Genomic DNA, 20,247 nt, shown 5'->3' with positions numbered 1-20,247 from the left:
GTCCAACACCTTAAACTCTGCACCATCTGAACTCAGATAAGGTAAGCAGCAGAACCTTGTTGTCAACAAGCCTTCCAATGCGCTGACCAATAAGCAACAAAATTACAGCTTTAGTATCTGCTGTGATCAAAGAAGCCAAACTGAGGAAGATTTTATTTGCAATATGTCCAGCAAAAATACCACTGTGAACCATAAGCTCCACAGTTCTTATTATAAGAAACTTTTTATAAACTTGAATGCAATGATTGCAGGGAAAAAACTATTTCTTGCCTAAGGGCTCCAGCCTGTATTTGTATTTTCCTTCAACATAATGCATGTTGTCATTTCTACTATTTCATTGACCTGGTTCCTAAAAAACCAAGAAGCCTACTTGGATCATTCAGTAGGAGAAGGATGATTGTAAGAAATTATGTCTCATGTCCACATTATTTCTCTCTTCAAAGATCAACCAGGGTTTGACACAATCAGACTTTGAAATGGCTGGTTGTTATTTGCTTTTGTGAATTGAAATGAAAAAATTTGCTCTATAGAGGCAGATATGTACATCTAGTAAGCTGTTTTATACCAAAGCAGATCTTTGGGCCTTCAGCAAAGGATCGTTACCTTGTCGTGGTGCTGGAGCTTGAGCACCTCAATGATGCCATGAGCTAAACCGTGAAGGGCCACCCAAGACGGGAAGGTCATGACAGAGAGGTCAGACTAAATGCGATCCCTGGGGAAGGTAATGGCAACCCACCTCAGTATTCTTGCCGCGAAAACTAAATGGATCAGTACAACCAGAGATATGTCGGTATACCATCGGAAGGTGAGACCCCCAGGTCGGAAGATGGTCAAAATGCTACTGGGGAGGAACAGAGGATGAGCTCAACTAGCCCCAGACGTGATGACGCAGCTAGCTCAAAGCCGAAAGGACGGCTAGCGGCCGACGGTGCTGGTGGTGAACGGCGAATCCGATGTTCTAAGGATCAACACACCATCGGAACCTGGAATGTAAGATCTATGAGCCAGGGCAAATTGGATGTGGTTATTGGTGAGATGTCAAGATTAAAGATAGACATTCTGGGCGTCAGTGAACTGAAATGGACTGGAATGGGCCACTTCACATCAAATGACCACCAGATCTACTACTGCGGACAAGAGGACCACAGAAGAAATGGAGTAGCCTTCATAATTAATAGTAAAGTGGCTAAAGCAGTGCTTGGATACAACCCAAAAAACGACAGAATGATCTCAATTCGAATTCAGGGCAAGCCATCTAACATCACAGTGATCCAAATATACGCCCCAACCACAAATGCTGAAGAAGCTGAAGTAGAGCAGTTCTATGAGGATCTGCAGCACCTACTGGACAACACGCCTAAAAGAGATGTTATTTTCATCACAGGAGACTGGAATGCTAAGGTGGGCAGTCAAATGACACCTCGAATTACAGGTAAGTATGGCCTGGGAGAACAAAACGAAGCAGGACACAGGCTGATAGAATTTTGCCAAGACAATTCACTCTGCATAACAAACACTCTCTTCCAACAACCTAAGAGACGGCTTTATACATGGACTTCACCAGATGGACAACACCGAAATCAGATTGATTACATCCTTTGCAGCCAAAGGTGGCGGACATCTGTACAGTCGGTAAAAACAAGGCCTGGAGCTGACTGTAGTTCAGATCACGAACTTCTTCTTGCACAATTTAGGATCAGACTAAAGAGATTAGGGAAGACCCACAGATCAGCTAGATATGAGCTCACTAATATTCCTAAGGAATATGCAGTGGAGGTGAAGAATAGATTTAAGGGACTGGACTTAGTAGATAGGGTCCCGGAAGAACTCTGGACAGAAGTTGGCAGCATTGTTCAGGAGGCGGCAACAAAATACATCCCAAAGAAAGAGAAAAGCAAGAAGGCAAAATGGCTGTCTGCTGAGACACTAGAAGTAGCCCAAGAAAGAAGGAAAGCAAAAGGCAACAGTGATAGGGGGAGATATGCCCAATTAAATGCAAAATTCCAGAGGTTAGCCAGAAGAGATAAGGAATTATTTTTAAACAAGCAATGCGCGGAAGTGGAAAAAGACAATAGAATAGGAAGGACAAGAGACCTCTTCCAGAAAATTAGAAACATTGGAGGTAAATTCCAGGCCAAAATGGGTATGATCAAAAACAAAGATGGCAAGGACCTAACAGAAGAAGAAGAGATCAAGAAAAGGTGGCAAGAATATACAGAAAACCTGTATAGGAAGGATAACAATATCGGGGATAGCTTTGACAGTGTGGTCGGTGAGCTAGAGCCAGACATCCTGAAGAGTGAGGTTGAGTGGGCCTTAAGAAGCATTGCTAATAACAAGGCAACAGGAGACGACGGCATCCCAGCTGAACTGTTCAAAATCTTGCAAGATGATGCTGTCAAGGTAATGCATGCTATATGCCAGCAAATTTGGAAAACACAAGAATGGCCATCAGACTGGAAAAAATCAACTTATATCCCCATACCAAAAAAGGGAAACACGAAAGAATGTTCAAACTATCGAACAGTGGCACTCATTTCACATGCCAGTAAGGTAATGCTCAAGATCCTGCAAGGTAGACTTCAGCAGTTCATGGAGCGAGAATTGCCAGATGTACAAGCTGGGTTTAGAAAAGGCAGAGGAACTAGAGACCAAATTGCCAATATCCGCTGGATAATGGAAAAAGCCAGGGAGTTTCAGAAAAACATCTATTTCTGTTTTATTGACTATTCTAAAGCCTTTGACTGTGTGGACCATAACAAATTGTGGCAAGTTCTTAGTGGTATGGGGATACCAAGTCATCTTGTATGCCTCCTGAAGAATCTGTATAACGACCAAGTAGCAACAGTAAGAACAGACCACGGAACAACAGACTGGTTTAAGATTGGGAAAGGAGTACGGCAGGGCTGTATACTCTCACCCTACCTATTCAACTTGTATGCAGAACACATCATGCGACAAGCTGGGCTTGAGGAATCCAAGGCTGGAGTTAAAATCTCTGGAAGAAACATTAACAATCTCAGATATGCAGATGATACCACTTTGATGGCTGAAAGTGAAGAGGAACTGAGGAGCCTTATGATGAAGGTGAAAGAAGAAAGTGCAAAAGCTGGTTTGCAGCTAAACCTCAAAAAAACCAAGATTATGGCAACCAGCTTGATTGATAACTGGCAAATAGAGGGAGAAAATGTAGAAGCAGTGAAAGACTTTGTATTCCTAGGTGCAAAGATTACTGCAGATGCTGACTGCAGTCAGGAAATCAGAAGACGCTTAATCCTTGGAAGAAGAGCAATGACAAATCTCGATAAAATAGTTAAGAGCAGAGACATCACACTGACAACAAAGGCCCGCATAGTTAAAGCAATGGTGTTCCCTGTAGTAACATATGGCTGCGAGAGCTGGACCATAAGGAAGGCTGAGCGAAGGAAGATCGATGCTTTTGAACTGTGGTGTTGGAGGAAAATTCTGAGAGTGCCTTGGACTGCAAGAAGATCCAACCAGTCCATCCTCCAGGAAATCAAGCCAGACTGCTCACTTGAGGGAATGATATTAAAGGCAAAACTGAAATACTTTGGCCACATCATGAGAAGACAGGACACCCTGGAGAAGATGCTGATGCTAGGGAGAGTGGAAGGCAAAAGGAAGAGGGGCCGACCAAGGGCAAGATGGATGGATGATATTCTAGAGGTGACGGACTCGTCCCTGGGGGAGCTGGGGGTGTTGACGACCGACAGGAAGCTCTGGCGTAGGCTGGTCCATGAAGTCACGAAGAGTCGGAAGCGACTAAACGAATAAACAACAACAGATCTTTGGGCAATCTACGACAGTGACAGAGAATAAAAGTACATCATATAAAAAGGATAAAAGCATGACAGGAAAGGTAGATTAATATGTTCCACTGCAACCCAGACTGTAAGAATAGGCCTGTCTGGGCCTGGCAGGATAATAAAATAGGTGGCAGGCATCATTCCCCAGTGCGACCCCTGAAGAGCATTGCCCAGGCTACTGCTGGAATACATACTAAGCAGCCTGAATTGGGGCCAAAAGCAAATGGGGGGAAAGGGAAGATTACACAAAACTTGGGTAACATAATCATAATGGCCAGTTACATTTAGTGTTCTTCCTTCCTTATTTTGTACTAACTGAAATTTTCATTGAAATGAGTCACTGACATGAGGCACTGTCCTGGGAGATATTGCCATGAAATCTGGGATTCATTCATTTATCATCACCTGCCTTTCCCCCAAGTGCTACCCTTCTCCAATGAGATGCAGATCATTCTCCTTTTCATCTTGCACCAGAGAAGCTGTTGATGGCCATTTGTTTACTGGAGTAGAGGTTTATCCATTCTAACTGTTAACAGTTACTTTATAAAAGTTAAATGGCTTATGGACTGCAGCAGATATAGGTGAATACGAGATACAAGGTAACTTAGGAATCATAGCAAAACTGTGAAATTCTTTCCCCCACAAGATTCAGCTTTCTCACTCATGGTCTTTTGCTGCGTAGCAAAAACTGTAAAGCAACTTTGTTTAGCCAGGCTTTTGGTTTATCAGTTATATAATTTTAATGAGATGATTCTGAACCTTCGAATGCTTTGGAAAATTATTGCATTTTGTAATTGTTTTTAATGCTTATTACTCCTCTGAATGATGCCTTGTTACAAGAAGCAGGAAAGATGCACATAAATCTAAGTGCGCAGACAAAAAAAACTACGAAAGCAAAGGCTGAGTGATAAAATAGGTTATCAGGCTAGCTGTCAGACTGGCATCTCGAAAAAAAAGCTGAATGGTAAATGATAAATATTTAAGTCAAATTTAGCAATATTGGTTGCATTTTCCCCATTTTTAGCTCTAAAGTTGTGGGCAAAATAGTTGGGAAAAGGCAAATATCAATCTGATATTGTTCATATGTCAACCAAGCACACCTGCTTGATCAAACCTACCATATACAGAGAGAAGGTCACAGGAGTTCCATGGCAATGACTTTCTGTATATATATGCCAAAGGTATAGATAGATAGATCCTTTGATCAAGAAGAAATATTAGCTAGGCCAAACCTATGACTGGATATGAGGCTATGCTGGTGAATACACCTTAATGTTAACAGTATTTCCTAGTCTTTATAAAAGAGTTAAGTTCTCAGATTTAGGAACCAGGATTTTCCTCAGAGCTCCCTGTTTTAAAATGAGGTCCCTTGCTTAGTTTAAAGCCAGAGCACTGTGTTACATAAAGCTCTGCAAGGACTACATAATTCTGCCTCAACTATTGCATCCAGACTTCAGATAAAACAGCCTCATATTATCCCTGTCCCCTAACTTTTCATAATTTCCCTTGCTTTGCCCTATGAGTTCTGCGTCCTCCTTGATTGTACCTTACATTCCATTTGGACCTAATATGTTAGTCACTTTCTAAGTCCCAACACAGAGCCTGAAAATTCACTTCCAACCAAGTTTTGCCCAACACATTCACAACAGTAATTTCTTTTAAATTTTACAGTGAGAAAAGAGGTGAAAAATCTGTGGCCCCAGGCCACATGCAGCCAAAACCCGTTTTTTTGCAGCTTTCAGAGATCTATCTGACTATGACTGTTGAAAACTGACAGCATAGTTTCCTTCCATTTTGGTATGGGAAATGTATGACAACTGAAGCAAATCCTAAAACAGGCATGTCACAGTTTAAAAGACAAGGCACCTACTCAAGTTTTCTGGCACCCATCAGATCTCTAGCTGGGAATCCTGAGAATTGTATCTCAATAAACCTGAAGTGCCCCAGATGGAAGAAAGTTTGGCTGAAGTCTCTCTGCCTTTGAAATTAAGATTTTGTTTTAAAAACTCCATTTTACCCTACTGTTTGACTACCGGTGACCATGCCATTGTACTGCAAAATGCAGGAAGACTGTTGGGTTTACAATTACATTAACCTCCAGAACAAAAAGAAAAGACAACATCGTATTGCAGATAAAACAGCACAGAGATTGAAAATGGCAGTTTCCCTTTGAACTTTGGGGTTGCCTCTTTTAGTGTCAAACACTGGGTGTTGCTTAAGAAATGTGATTGGTTTAATTCTGTTTCTGTGAAGGGAAGAAGAAGTCTGACTTCTTGTCTATTGTAGGTGCAGCTTTTCTGGTAATTAGGAAGCTGGACAAGAAAGGAGCACAATGGCCACAAAAAGAAATGAAGTCATTTGAGCAAAACAGGATTACTAATGGCTAAAAGCAAAGGACCGTATTCCAGATTAAACCTTTCTCAAACAATCCTTTGTGTGGGGTCTATATTAGTTTTTGAGCAAAGCTTTTGATGGGTATGCACACACACACAGACAAACATGAATGTATATGCATAGACGCACACATATCTATGCATGTACAAAAAAAAGAGGATTCTACAAAAGTTAAAGAATTTGAAAACACAATTATTTTGATGGTGTTTTTTAAGTGCCTGGAATAAGAGAGCCGTTTTCAAGATGGTGAGCAAGTTTCACATCCATTGGGGGGGGAGGGGATACTTTTGAAATGTGCACTTAAAAAAAGAAAAATACGCAGCTTTGTTCCTTGCCTGGCCTGATGCACCTTTCCAGGAAAAGCTGCTTACAACATAGATGCACAGGGAGAGGAAAAGTGATGAGAAGGTTCTTCAACTCAGTCATTACTGCATGAAACTATTTTGGGAAGCTTTGCACTAATTGAAACGACCTCCACCTCCTCAATTCCAAGCCCACCCATCAGAAGCTTCACCTACCTTCAGGACTTCCATTGGCACCTGAGCCGCGGGAAGAAGGCTGGCGGGGAGGCTGACGTTGATGGCAGGTGTCTGGTTCCCGGCCCCTCTCTGCTGCAAGAACTGAGCTGCCTGCTGCTTCTGTCGCTGCTCTCTGCGCTCCTGTTCCTGCATTTGCTCACGCATGAGCTGCTGTCGTAGCAAAATCCGTGATGTCATATTGGAGGAGCTTAGCGGAGGCTTGGAGGCTCCGGGGTGCTCCAAACTGCTGAGGGAAACACCGGAGAACACTCATCACTGCTCAGTAAGCATTAGCTGGAGTTGAAAGAGTTGGGCTTTGGGATGGGGTCATGGCATGGGCTAGGAAGTGGGCGAAAACTTTTGCAAGGGTAGAAAAATGCATGGTGGGGTGTGAATTTGTATGGATCTCTGGGCTTGGCCCCTGTTTAACACAAGGAGATTAGCGATGTTCTTAAGGATCAGCACCCCAGTGAGTATAGTATAGTTTTGCTAATGCACAAAAGTAGAAAGATGTCTTTGATTTCCCTATTCTTTCAGTCAGAATTCCCTTATTTATGTTTGGGTTTTTGTTTTGTTTTTTTGTAAAGTCTGGTTTTGGAATGGGTAGTGGCCCAGTAGTCATACTGAAAATGGAATCATCTACAGTACATGCTTGCTCAATAGGAGTTCCCTATTGATTAATTTATCATTAGATTGATATCCTGTCAATATTTTTGACAACTCAACATGGTGTACATAACGCTCCTGCCTAGTATTTTCCCCACAACAACCCTGTAAAGTGGTTGTGCTGAGAGACAGTGACTGGTGGCTTTCGTGTCTAAAGGAGGAGCTGAACTCAGAGGTCTGGTCCAGCTGAATGGGAACTTCCTAGCCCAGCTCAATGGGGCTGTCACCCAGCAGCTCAGGTAAAGAATTGCTATAGCAACACAGGAATGTTGCATTCAGGAGGAATTACTGTCTGAAAACATTATGAGAAAACGGGTGAATGCCTAGGTGGTGCAGCTTTGTCTGGACAATCTCCTGCAGCATTTTGATTCAGATCCTGCAATTATTACAATGAGGGCCAAAGTTTTGTGAAGGTAAACAAGAAGCATTTTATTCTCAAGCATTTAAAGGTCTGTGGTAAAATAAGGCATGTCAGTCGCTTTTGGGTGACAGTGCTAACTTACTGTATCAAAATATGTAAGATGGAAACAATTTAATATTGAAAAAAAATGTAATCGGTCAAGGTGACTGCCAGCTGTAGGTAGGAGAAAATGGGGTGACTCTTCTATGCAGTATTTGAAAATAATTTACTAGATGTATTAGTGTTTAAGAGAGAAATTTTAAAGAAGGGAGCTTTCAAAGGTGTAGATGAGACAAAAGAGAGGGTAGGGTAGGGTAGGGTAGGTAGGACAGGTCAACATATGATACCATAGGATAGATCAGTGTTTCTCAATTTTAGGAACTTTAAGGTCTGTGGACTTCAACTCCCAGAATTCCCCAGCTAGCTTTGCTGGCTGGGGAATTCTGGGAGTTGAAGTCCACACCCCTTAAAGTTCCTAAAGTTGAAAAACACTGAGATAGATAGTAGCTGTGTAGTTACTTTAAGAGCATTACGAATAGAAATGGGAATTTTTCTATTCATTTTTACTGTTCTTTCTTCCAGAGAATTCCACTGAAATAATAATAATAATAATAAACAAGCAAACAGCACTGCTGTGACATAGATCTAAACAGGGATCAGTGTCCCAATAAATCTTACATAAGACTTTCTTGAGATGAGTGTGCATTTCAAACACTAGCAATGCAAGGAAGTAAAAACTGTATCAGCTTTATAAACCTCACAAAATGCAAACAAAAAAATCTGACTGAAAGCAAATGAGAGGGGAGGAAGATTATCTGTTCTAATCTTCTCCAGAATGTCATATTACCTGAAACCAGTGGTTCATTTGGCATTTCAATAATCCAGACTTTGAAAGGTGAGCATTTTTGGATACCTCCCAACCCCCAAATGCCAAATGGATCAAATCCAGATTTTTCAGACCACTAACCATTTCTTCCCCTGCATCCCCCCCACCCATGTCTAACAGAGGTGAGATGGGGCTGGAGAACGATGATTGTGTTACCATTCCAGGCCTGTCATGTTGCAACATTCCCAAGGAGAATGATCCGTTTGATAAACTACAAGAAAAACCTTTGTGGTAAACCTATGCATCTGTGGAATAATCGGACTAATTAGCTGTTCAAGAGAAGTCACCGACTGTGATGCTTAGGGAGAAATAGGAGAATTTTCAATTAATAGTGAAGAATTCTCACATCCTACAAAGTAACACAGAGTCAGCCTAACATTTTAGATGGGAATGTCTGTCTTCTTGTAAAACAGCTATTGAATAACATGAGTTATAAAATCCTGCAAGAAACACTGATTATTGTGTCCATGCTAAGGGGCAGAGACTGGGCCAGAGAAATAACTCAGAAATGTACCCAACCAGCATGGTATCAAACTAAACATATGTCCTGCAGCTGTACTTAACTAGCACATAATACAAATGATGCTTCTATGAAGTGGGCTTCTGAAAACATATGACTTGAATGCTTTTATTGGCAGAACATACAATGAAAATGTGTCCTGACAAAACAGTATCTGGTGTCAAAGTACCTAGAATTCCAGGATCTTTAAGAGATGCTCTATCTATGATGTGAAAGCAACAATTCTGTTTTATATTAAACTAAAAAAAATAGGATGAAGGTTCAACATTGGTAACATTCATGTTATGTGGAATAAAAATTAGAATATCCAATTTTGGAAAATCAGTGCATCCAAGTTTTAAGAAATAGAAAATATCTCTCTTATAACTTAAGACAGAAAAAGAAGAAAGACTTCTTTCATGTTTATTGGACTCCAGAAGAATGTTGTGAACAGGTTGGGCATCTGATTTCTTATTGGAAGAAACAAGAGCTCCCTGACTCATCTGATTTGGTCATGTCCAGTAATGGCTACTTTTCAACTTAATTATAGCCTTGGGAAAATTATAATGGTTAAAAATGTAAATATAATGCTAAATCCTACTCCCAAAATATGGGATTTGACATTGTATAAAGAACTTGGCTCTACCCAGCCTGGAGTCTGGCAAAAAGAATTATTTTATATACAAGGAAAGAAAGATATGCTTCCTGGGTCTCATCAGATGAAATTGTTTAATGGATGGGACTTGTCTGTCTGATCTTACAGGATGAGCAGAAACAAGGGAAAAACAGAGTCCATCATATAACTAGGCCTATGCTATGTAAGGCTTTGTAGGTGATAACAAGCACCTTGAATTGCACCCTGGTAACTAGTACAGCTTACAAAAGCCTACTGGTAACCAATGCAGTTTTTGAAACAGGCATATTACATGATAATATTGTAGCATGCTTATAACTGCTTCCACTGTTGCATTCTGGACCAGTTGCAGCTACCAAGAACAATCCCATGTAAAGCGCATTGCAGTAGTCCATAATCTGAAGTAACTAAGGCATGAGTGACCATGAGAAGGACGCCACATTCAGCAGCAGGCACAGTTGGCACACACGATGAATCCGTGAAGAACCCTTCCTGATCACAGCTGCCACCTGCTCTTCTATAGAAGGAGCTGTACGTCGAGGAAGACTCCCAAACTGTGCACCAGTTTTGTCTGCAGAAGTGCAATCCCATTCACAAGAGATGGAACATGAGATGGAAAATCCCTGGATTCAGAGAGCCCTTGCATCCACAGCTACTCCAGTCTTGCCTGGGTTGGGCTTCCTCATCTAGCCTCTCTGCTTGCAGGCACTGGGACAGGAACTTGATAGAATCATTTGATTAGACAGTGGTCCAGATATACAGCTGAGTATCTGCAGGGTACTGATGATACCTCACCCATGCTGAAAAACAACCTCACCCAGTGACTTCATGCAGCATTAGAATCAAATTTGTATGGAGGTCTCAGCCTTTCTCCTGGATATATAGGGCAATTAATCAATGGTAAAGGAACAAATTAGGGACAATGATCATCAGATGGTCTTGCCAGTGTTCCTGAATTTTATCATCAAATGTTAGATTGCCACAAGCCCCCTATGCAGTACTGACAATTAGGACCTGCATTAAACACACACAAAACCATGCACAACCCTTGAGTACTTTACTGTATAAAAGTGTAATGTAATATTGTATAAAATTGGTGAGTTGTTAAGAAAATAATTCATAGACATTAAATTCCTTACAATTGCCTTTAGTTAATCAAATCTTTCTAGAATATGTTGGAGGGATTATAATGAAATCTGTACATATTGTCATGCACATGGCAATGCTATTTATTTACTTATTTTGGTAGGAAGTTTGGACAAATCTAGAAAAATTATATAAGTCCTTCAAAATCAATTAAAGATTATTTAAAGGATGAAAAAACCTGGAAAGAGAAAATGGTACAATACAATAAATTATTAATTGATTTATTATTATAATAAAATTAATATAATAATAATTATTAATTATTTATTTTTATTCTTAGCCACAAGATTTATTATAGAAAAGCACTGGAGAATAAAACTACTTTTCTGGAGCAGTGTAATTTAAAAGTATGGGAAATCACTAAGCAGCAGAAGAATCTTGAAGAATCTTTTAATTAAGATGGCCTAATTGAAATTGCTTCCATTTTTAGTTAAATAAACATACTAATTCCTAAGAGATTACTTGATCTACACAAATATATTCTTGAACAGAAGTACCAGATATGGATGTTTAAAGTGCCTGTTCTTTCCTTAAGTTACAAATGCCTTTATATATACTCACAAATGAGATTTTATTTTGTCCTAGTGTGGCTTCTGTTATGTGGCATATTTATTCATTTATTTATTTACTGTATTCCTTAAATCTTGTTTTGCTGATCACTATATGCTTAAATTAAAAATAATAACATTAATTAATTAATAGCTACTGCAAAACTCTTCCTTCATCCCTTCCCTCAGGGATGAAGCCTCCAGAAAGTGACTCTTCATCACTTTCACTTTTCTCTTTAGCCTAAGATGACCTGGCAAGCAAAACAGAAGGTGACTCCCCCCACTTTTTTTTTTAAATCCCTTTTGTGCTGAGTAGAGGAGAAGGGATTTTTGTTGCTGCAGGACCTGTAGTAGCTCGGATCACAGCAATGATTTTGCACTTCAGCTCAGCAGAAGTGAAGACAACCCACCACTGCCTCTGAAATGCTTCTGCAAGTTCTGAGACACCAGGCTGCAGAACAAAGATGTGTAAGCTTTAAATCACTTTTTAATCATTATTTCAATTTCAAACAAGCATGCAAAGGATATCCCGTACTTCTTTCCACTTATTTAATACACAAACATGCATGGGTATGTTACAAAGAGATATTCATTCTCATAAATATAGATGTGAAAAAGACCTTGGTTGAGCAACTAAACTGATTATAACATGTTCTGGTAATCTTTAGCTGTATGGGAACAGTAAGATGCAGAGATAAAGAATTTGAAATTGGAATAAAGTTGCTCATATTTATGCACCCAATGCAAAGCTTCTGTTACTGTGCACAGTGTGTTCTAAACGTCTACACCCAAGTGTGTTCCTGTTCCATTTTCCAGCACATACCAACATTCCCTCTAGCTCTTCTCCACCCAGCCAAAAAATAAAAAGTAGTAAGTATAATCTATCTGAAGCAGTTCTTTGGCAGGGAAGTCAGATTCACATAAATTGGGGCCAGATGCCCATGCTGTAATGAATCCTGCACACTTACACAATATAACTGTCTGCTGTCTGTCTATCATATCTTCCCTTGAATTTAAATCGATCAATTAAATGAATGCCAACGTCACTATGCATCAGACTGAAACAATGATAAAAATACGGGCTCATAAAGGAGTGAGAAGAAGGGTTACAGCTTTTCTGTCAATCAAAGTCTCTGGCACCAGCCCTAACAGCTTTTACTGTAGAGACACTTTTGATCTAGAACACCTGTTGCTTGCTAAACTGGGAGAGACTCTAGAAAAATCACAAAAGAATCTAAGGATTTATTGCATTATAAACTATTAAATTCCTTTAAAGCAGTGTTTCTCAACCTTGGCAACTTTAAGATGTGTGGACTTCAACTCCCAGACTTCCCCAGCCAACATGGCTGGCTGGGGAATTCTGGGAGTTGAAGTCCACACATCAAAGTTGCCAAGGTTGAGAAACACTGCTTTAAAGGAATATAATCTTTTTTCCCAAACCATATACTTTTAAAAGGCTGTAGACTGACTTTTCCTCTTCATTTGTTTTAATTTAGGCATTCCATATTCCAACAATGTAATTGATGGTATCATCACCCTGTCACAATTACATACATACAATGTTGTTGATAATTTCTCAGCTCGTTAATCAGATTTTCCACAGCAAAACTGTCTCCAGGCAAACCTCTAGAGGAGAACATTTGTAAGGAACACATTTACTCAAAACAAGAAACTGTTCAACACATTTTCCCATACAGAAATGCCATGTCCCTTTACACATAGATGTAGTGCAAATGGCCATTGCAACTGTCTCCATTAAAGCATGGTAACAAAAGAAGGGTTAATCTCTTCAAGAGAGCCAATTGTAAAGTGGAGCCCGAGTAAAGGCCTTGGGCAAGAGGGCAGACCTTGAAATCAACAACTACGGCATCTCTGAGGAGCTTGTAGGCTACCATTAGGAACCTCTGTGCAGCAGATAGACCCATGGCCTGAAAGTTCCTCATGCTTTTTCTGTTAAAAAAATATTTTTTTCAAATCCTGCTAGCATTTTGAGTTAATGCTGAATGTAAAACTTATTGCTATTTTTCCATATTCCCATCATTCTGACTGTAAGGACCTTCCGAGTCTTATGCACTGAAATCATTTTTCTGCCTCTGGTGCATACGTTCTTTGAGAGGCCAAGGCATAATTTTGCTTAAGTGAAACTGTTCATTAGGAAACTGTTTGCCTTAACAGTCAGTCACTTTTTAAACATGGAATTGAATTCAGGTAACCAAACTGCTATATTCTTGGCAAGAAAACTACATGGATGTGTTTACTAAATCACCAGGAACCACTCAATAGAGTCTCCATGCCATAACCATGCCATCTATAGGGCATTAAGTCAGAGAAGTACAAGTTACACATTCAACCTACCTTAACATCAGTATTGGTCCTGTATTTTACCCTTTCTCAAACTGTTCAAAAGGACTAAAAAATAAATCAATAACTTCTGTCACCAACAGCTAAACTGAATGATGGTACAGGTATCTCAGCTTCTAGAAATACTTGAAACTTTTAACACTTGGGTTGAATGTAAATAAAATTAGTGTCGTAGTTCTGGACATGTCTGTGTAGGCATACAGTCAGTACAGGAAGTAGCTTTTATACCCACTCTGTTTTAATTTTCAATCAGTTCAAGTCTAAAAATTAGTTAAGAAAGACTTAATCCTGTACTGTTTTTCATGTTAAATTCAATGTAGTACAGAAATGCTTATTGTAGTCACTTCCACTGACCAAATGTTACAGGGCCTTGGAATGTGAAAGGATGAAAAGATTAGTCTGCAATGTGCCTTTCTGTCGTGTAGTATTTTTAAAAAATATGCAGCCAATCTAGAGCTAATCTTCAAACTATTGCTCGAGTTTCCAAAATAATCGCTCCTATTCCTGAAGCAAGTAACAGAAAAATAAGCAGTGGATCAAAACCAAACAAGAGATACATTATCCAGGCCATGAAAAAGCATCAGCAGAGATCCATGATTTAAATATTACTACTTTGTGCCTGAAAATAACAAAGAATGTGCTCTGACTGAGTCAAAATAGTGAAGGTTCTCCTGCTGTTGAAATTTGGAAAAAAATATTGAAAATAGCTCCCCGGGCTACCTGCCTGATCTCTTCAAAAAAGGGGATTGTTTTTCAAGGTAAGCTATCCATTCAGCTTCAGTTAACATAAAACGTGCATAGCTATTTCATTAGCTTTGTATTTCTTTATTTCCTTGACTAGAATTAGATGCTATCCAACTCCAAGGCATCTCTAGACAGTTCACAAGTTAAAACAAACAAAAGTTTACAAAATACAGTATTCAAAATAACAGTATTCAAAATAAAATATACCCAAAAAAAATCAACATTTTTAACAATACATTATATATCTGAAACACTTCTAACAAGGGGACCATATCTACCCTACCTAAAGGCCTGGGAGAACAACCAGTTGTTAGCGAAGATAGGAGAGGGAAAAAAAGGAAATTTTAAACATTTATCAAACATCCCCATGTTTTAAAAGAATGGAGAATAGTAATAACTAAACACAAACAGATAGCCTTCACTTAATGACCATAATTGGGACCAGCAACTCCATCACTAAGCGACAGTCATTAGTGAAACACCATGTGACCATGCCCAACTTACGTCAGTTCTGCTGCAGTTGTTAAACGAATCACCGTGGGTCATTAAGTGCAACATCGTGTGACTGCAACTGCCAGCTTCTCCATTGACTTTGCTTGTCGGAAACCTCCTGTGAAGCTCGCAAATGGCAATCATGTGACCAGAGGATGCTGCGACCATTCTAAATGCATGTCTGTTGCAAAGCCCCCAAATGTCAATCACATGACCACAGGGAAGCTGTAACAGTTTTAAGTTCTAGGACCAGCCACAAACCTACTTTTTTAGCACCATCATTAGTTGAACAGTTGCTAAACAAGGCAGTTGTTAACTGAGGCCTACCTGTACTTATCATTGAAATGAATATGAAGATGCACATCTGTCACCAAAAGCACACTATAGCAGTGCTTCCCAAACTTTTTCCTTCATCACCCAAAACTGCTTATCAGAAAGTCCTTTTTACCCTATGTAGGTAAAACATTTTAAGTCAATGTAAATGTCCCTGTTGAGATTGTGTAATGGGTTCGTGTGTCATTACCCAAAGAAAAACCACTTTTACCCAATTGTGGGTAATTTGTTTGGGAAGCACTGCACTACAGAGACATTTGCTAGGAAATCCTAATATTTTGACAAAAGAAAGCTGCCTATGAAGCCAAGGATAAAAGGAATTCTTCTGAAAAACTGCTAATCAAATCACATGTACTTTAAATAAATGCAATCCAGAGAAAGATAAAAGGAGTTTTTACTAAATGCTATTTTCCATGTTAAACATTCTTGAACACCACCTTTATCAGCAGCATGAAAAGGAAGGGAGGGAATTTTAATCAGAGCTTGGAATTAACAGGAGAGATAGGGGCCTTTAAACATTTGCACTGCTTGAGTTTTAGTGGAAATCATGTTTCCTACACCTGCAATTTGCATGGGAAAAATCTCAATGCTCCTGTGTGTGTGTGTGTAGATGCCTTAACCACTTCACCAAACTGGTGGGTGGGTGTGGGTGTGCATGTGTGTTTGCGTAAGGAGAGGAAAAGGAGAGGAATTAAAAGCTCTCACCCCCTACAGCAAATTCCTGAACTGATTTGGATATGCTGATGTCCAATGTATATGTATATGTATATGTATATGTATACATATATGTATGCAGTTTGACCCACACTGTTTGGAAAGAATGAAGCACTTCAGTTCTACCAACTGGAATGGCATTTGAGTCCATTCCTCTAAAAATCCCTGTGGTGCATGACATAATCAATGAGAGACTGATTAAATGGTGTTCTACCACTTTTGGGGGGCTATTTTTTAAAAACCTGAGAAGTTCAAACAGCAAAATCCTTCTCTTCCCTACTGTTTTTTTCCTGTTCAACAAAGCTCTTCCCAAGCTATTTTTTTATTCATCACATTCCGTACATATTTTATCCTAAAAAATTTGGATTTTTTAAAAATCACACCTACTTACAGATTCTTGACAATTCCTCATGGATTTTGCTATATATTTATAACTTTCTGTGTATGTCTCAGAAATGGAAACTGTTTTCTCAGAATTTATTCATAAAATACAAATCATGTGAGTCCATAGATTGCAGTTCAAATATTATTTTTCAATATTCCTGTTGCATAAATATGAATGACAAATTGCAGACAGCTTTTTCAAAAACTCTCTCAGATTGCTGTTTGTTAGTTTGTCTTTGAATGAAAGCATAATGTCTTTTACCAGGCAAGACATTCGTATGTTATTTGTGGTGGCAGAAATGAACCATTCAATTATTGTGTCAACTGAATCTTTCCACGGGTAAGCAAATATTTCAGAACCATAATCTGTATTAAACTTGCTATTTTAAATCACATGAGTAGCAAACCCTAATTTAAACACCTGGAATCTACATGTGAATTTATCTTGTGTCAACACTAGTGTGTGCTGTTGGACAAAACATTAAATAACCTATAAAATATAATATGGAAAAAAATTGTAATAGCCGATTCAAAAAGTGTAGTGACTGGATTTAATCAATGATTCTGCATAGCACAACATATCAAACTGTATTTTTCTCTTCTTCTAATACTTCATACTTGATTGGGAATTTATCAGCTGATAACGGATTAAGTCATCCCATTGTTTGGCAAGTTTTACAGTTGCATTAAAAAATGCGACTGGCAATCAATTTACCTTGTTCTACCAAGGACATAACAATAAATCTGCCGTATTGCCCTTATATACTGACTGAACATCATTGAGAACTACTGTGTGACAGAGGTGTGAAAATCGTAGTCTATTCCAATTCAATAGGTTTTGTTTTTGAAAGTTTGGTTCACAATGCAAAAATGTCTTGAGTATAAAAACTGTAGTAAAGAAACTAGAAAAGAATATAATATATGTAGCTCAGCGTTGAACTGTGGAGTCCTTGCTGCTCTCTGAGCCTGGTTGTTTCCTTGCAGACGTTTCATTATCCAACTAGGTAACATCATCAGTGCTCAACTAGACACTGATGATGTTACCTAGTCGGGTAATGAAATATCTGCAAGCAAACACACACGCTCAGAGAACAGTAAGGACTCCACAAACTAGAAAAAAAAATGTGATTACCAACTTATTTGTAAGCGTATAAAACAACTTTTACACTTTTTGTTTCTTGCTTTATTATTTTTCAAAAACTAAATTGAAAATAAAAACAACTGATTTACTATCTATACTGGTATGGTGTATTCTGATCTTTTGTTGTTTATTCGTTCAGTCGCTTCTGACTCTTCGTGACTTCGTGGACCAGCCCACGCCAGAGATTCCTGTCAGTTGCCGCCACCCCCAGCTCCCCCAAGGTCGAGTCCGTCACCTCTAGAATATCATCCATCCACCTTGCCCTTGGTCGGCCCCTCTTCCTTTCCCCCTCCACTCTCCCTAGCATCAGCATCTTCTCCAGGCTGTCCTGTCTTCTCATTATGTGGCCAAAGTATTTCAGTTTTGCCTTTAATATCATATTCTGATCTAATGAGATTTAAATCATTTTTTTAAAAGATCTGTTCGGCCATTCACAATTTCCTAATGTGTAAAGTTTTTATATGCAACTGCATTTTATATAATTATAAAATCTATGAAGCATAATTTTCAACATAAATTTCCCAAACATGCGGTACAAATTTCCCTAATATCCTTCTTTACACTGATTTCTTCACTACTCCCCAATTCTTATGTTCTGAAGTGTTGAGTGGTGAAATAAATTAACTACCTTGTAGCTGGATGATCTACTTGGGAAGTGAATTAAGGAGAAACAAATGGTTTTTTCCACTACTGAAATCCCACTGATGTGGATTTTGTAAAATTTTGCTTTACAAGACATTGCCTTGCTTGTAAACAACCCCTTTGAGTTGGCCAAACTGGAACTCTGGTGAATGGCACTTACCAATCCTTGTGGCAAGTCACAAGGATCCTTTTGGTCCATGGTAGGCTGCTTTCATTATTCAGGTGAGCAGTCAAGGATCTACTAGCTTAGTTTTGGTGGTCAGGATGTCTCTACTATTGTCATTGTCCTGATCCATCTTGCACACAGATTTTGGATTTTTTCCTTTTTTTCATATAATTTTATTCAAGATCTTTTTAAAAAGAAGATAAAAACTAATGCAGACTAAAATAAAGTGAAAAGAAGAAAAGAAGAAGAAAGAAATCAAAGAGAAACCTAAAAGTGCAAGTAAGGAAAAAAGTAAAAGAAAAATAGAAAAGAAAGAAAAAAAGATACAAAGAAGCAGCTTCTGATTTTCTTTACAACAGTTATAAGTACATTTATAAATTTACCTCTCACTCTATCGTTACAATACAGCCCTCTCCTTTCTATAATCTATTCTGTCTAATCATCTTTACTTACCAAGCTATATTCTTACTAGAAGAGATCCTCCTAAAGATCTTGAGAATCCTTCACTGATCCCCTGACACGGCACCCACTGAACCCCAACCCTTGCATATCTTGTGACTGGACTTGGCTGCTAATCCGTACTGCATGTTTTGGTGATTGACAGAAAGCACATCATTAGTCTGAGTTTCTGACATTAGGACCAAAGTCTTTAATAGTCAAATGTGATATTGTTCCCTAAGATATGATTGCTAACTATTTTAATCATTTAAATCACATCATGGTGCCCAGGATAGGAAAAAGTTGTACACAAGAGCTCTTTTCACCAAATACATCTTGTGAACATAAGTATCTCTCTAGATTCTGTCAAGGTTTCCTCTGTACAGCCTTCCACAAGGTAATGGATTTGAATAACCCTGGGAGCTCCAGGTTCAAGCCCACTTCACCTGGACCCGAACCATGGAGTTTGCTCCAATCACTCTCTCTCAGCCCAATTTACTTCAAGGCTACTGTTTTAGAGATCAAAATTCGGTGAGCTTCCTACACCCACAAAAGCCACCCTTGCTCTTTGAAAAAGGCAGGATATAATAAAATAATTTTTAAAAATCCCTATTGCGTTCCAAATATGTTGGACCATACTCACCATAGCCTAACCAGCATGGCCAAGACCATCTGGTTATGCTGCTGAAATGATGGGAGATATTTTCCAACATATCTGAAGATGACTAGATTTCAGAAGCTTGCCACAGGATGCTCTAAACAATTTTTGCTAGAGTTCACATGCCCATGCCCATGTACGTATATTCACATATATATGCTGTTACAGATTCAGATTCACAAAATGCCACACAAAAGATCCATCAATGATGAAAATTAAACAACTGGGTACCCCATTTAGTATTTTTCCATTCCATCCCTATACTTTCTCAAGCTACTCAGCAACAATGCTTCCGTTAATCTAATGAGAGGCTCTCTCATGGCCCAAGAACATTCACTAAATAATTATTAAGCTCTGGAGGTAGAGGGCTTTTTTTTCCTTTTTGCATGAGTTGCAGTTCAATAAAATGCTTTAAGTTGATTGGCTTGAATGCTTAATTCACTTACAGGGACACAGAGCTTTTGGACTGGTTGGAAATCTTTTACCAGGCAATGAAGTAGAGATGCAACAGCCCAGCCAAAAGAAAAAATAAAACCCACCCTGAAGAAGATTGTGTATGGCTAGTATTGCCCTGGAAAGACCTAGAGAAAAATCAAGTTCACAGTCACCAGTCGGCAACCTCTACTGTATTCTTTTAAGGGTTGCTATGTAGAAAC

General features: G+C 39.0%; 1 protein-coding gene across 12 annotated transcripts in view; it reads right to left on the bottom strand.

The window, feature by feature from the left end:
• MITF (melanocyte inducing transcription factor) overlaps nucleotides 1–20,247 on the bottom strand; it is a 151,977-nt gene that overhangs the window by 47,614 nt on the left and 84,116 nt on the right. For 10 of the 12 annotated variants that reach the window (XM_063291569.1, XM_063291572.1, XM_063291577.1 and 7 more), the window contains exon 2: nucleotides 6,740–6,986. In XM_063291569.1, the coding sequence (XP_063147639.1) occupies nucleotides 6,740–6,986 (247 nt within the window). The remainder of the gene's footprint in view (nucleotides 1–6,739; nucleotides 6,987–20,247) is intronic. The other 2 variants (XM_063291570.1, XM_063291568.1) reach the window with 1 other exon arrangement.

This window comes from Candoia aspera, chromosome 2, assembly GCF_035149785.1.
Source record: "Candoia aspera isolate rCanAsp1 chromosome 2, rCanAsp1.hap2, whole genome shotgun sequence".
Classification (NCBI taxonomy): domain Eukaryota; kingdom Metazoa; phylum Chordata; class Lepidosauria; order Squamata; family Boidae; genus Candoia; species Candoia aspera.
This window is presented reverse-complemented; position numbering and strand designations above follow the sequence as displayed.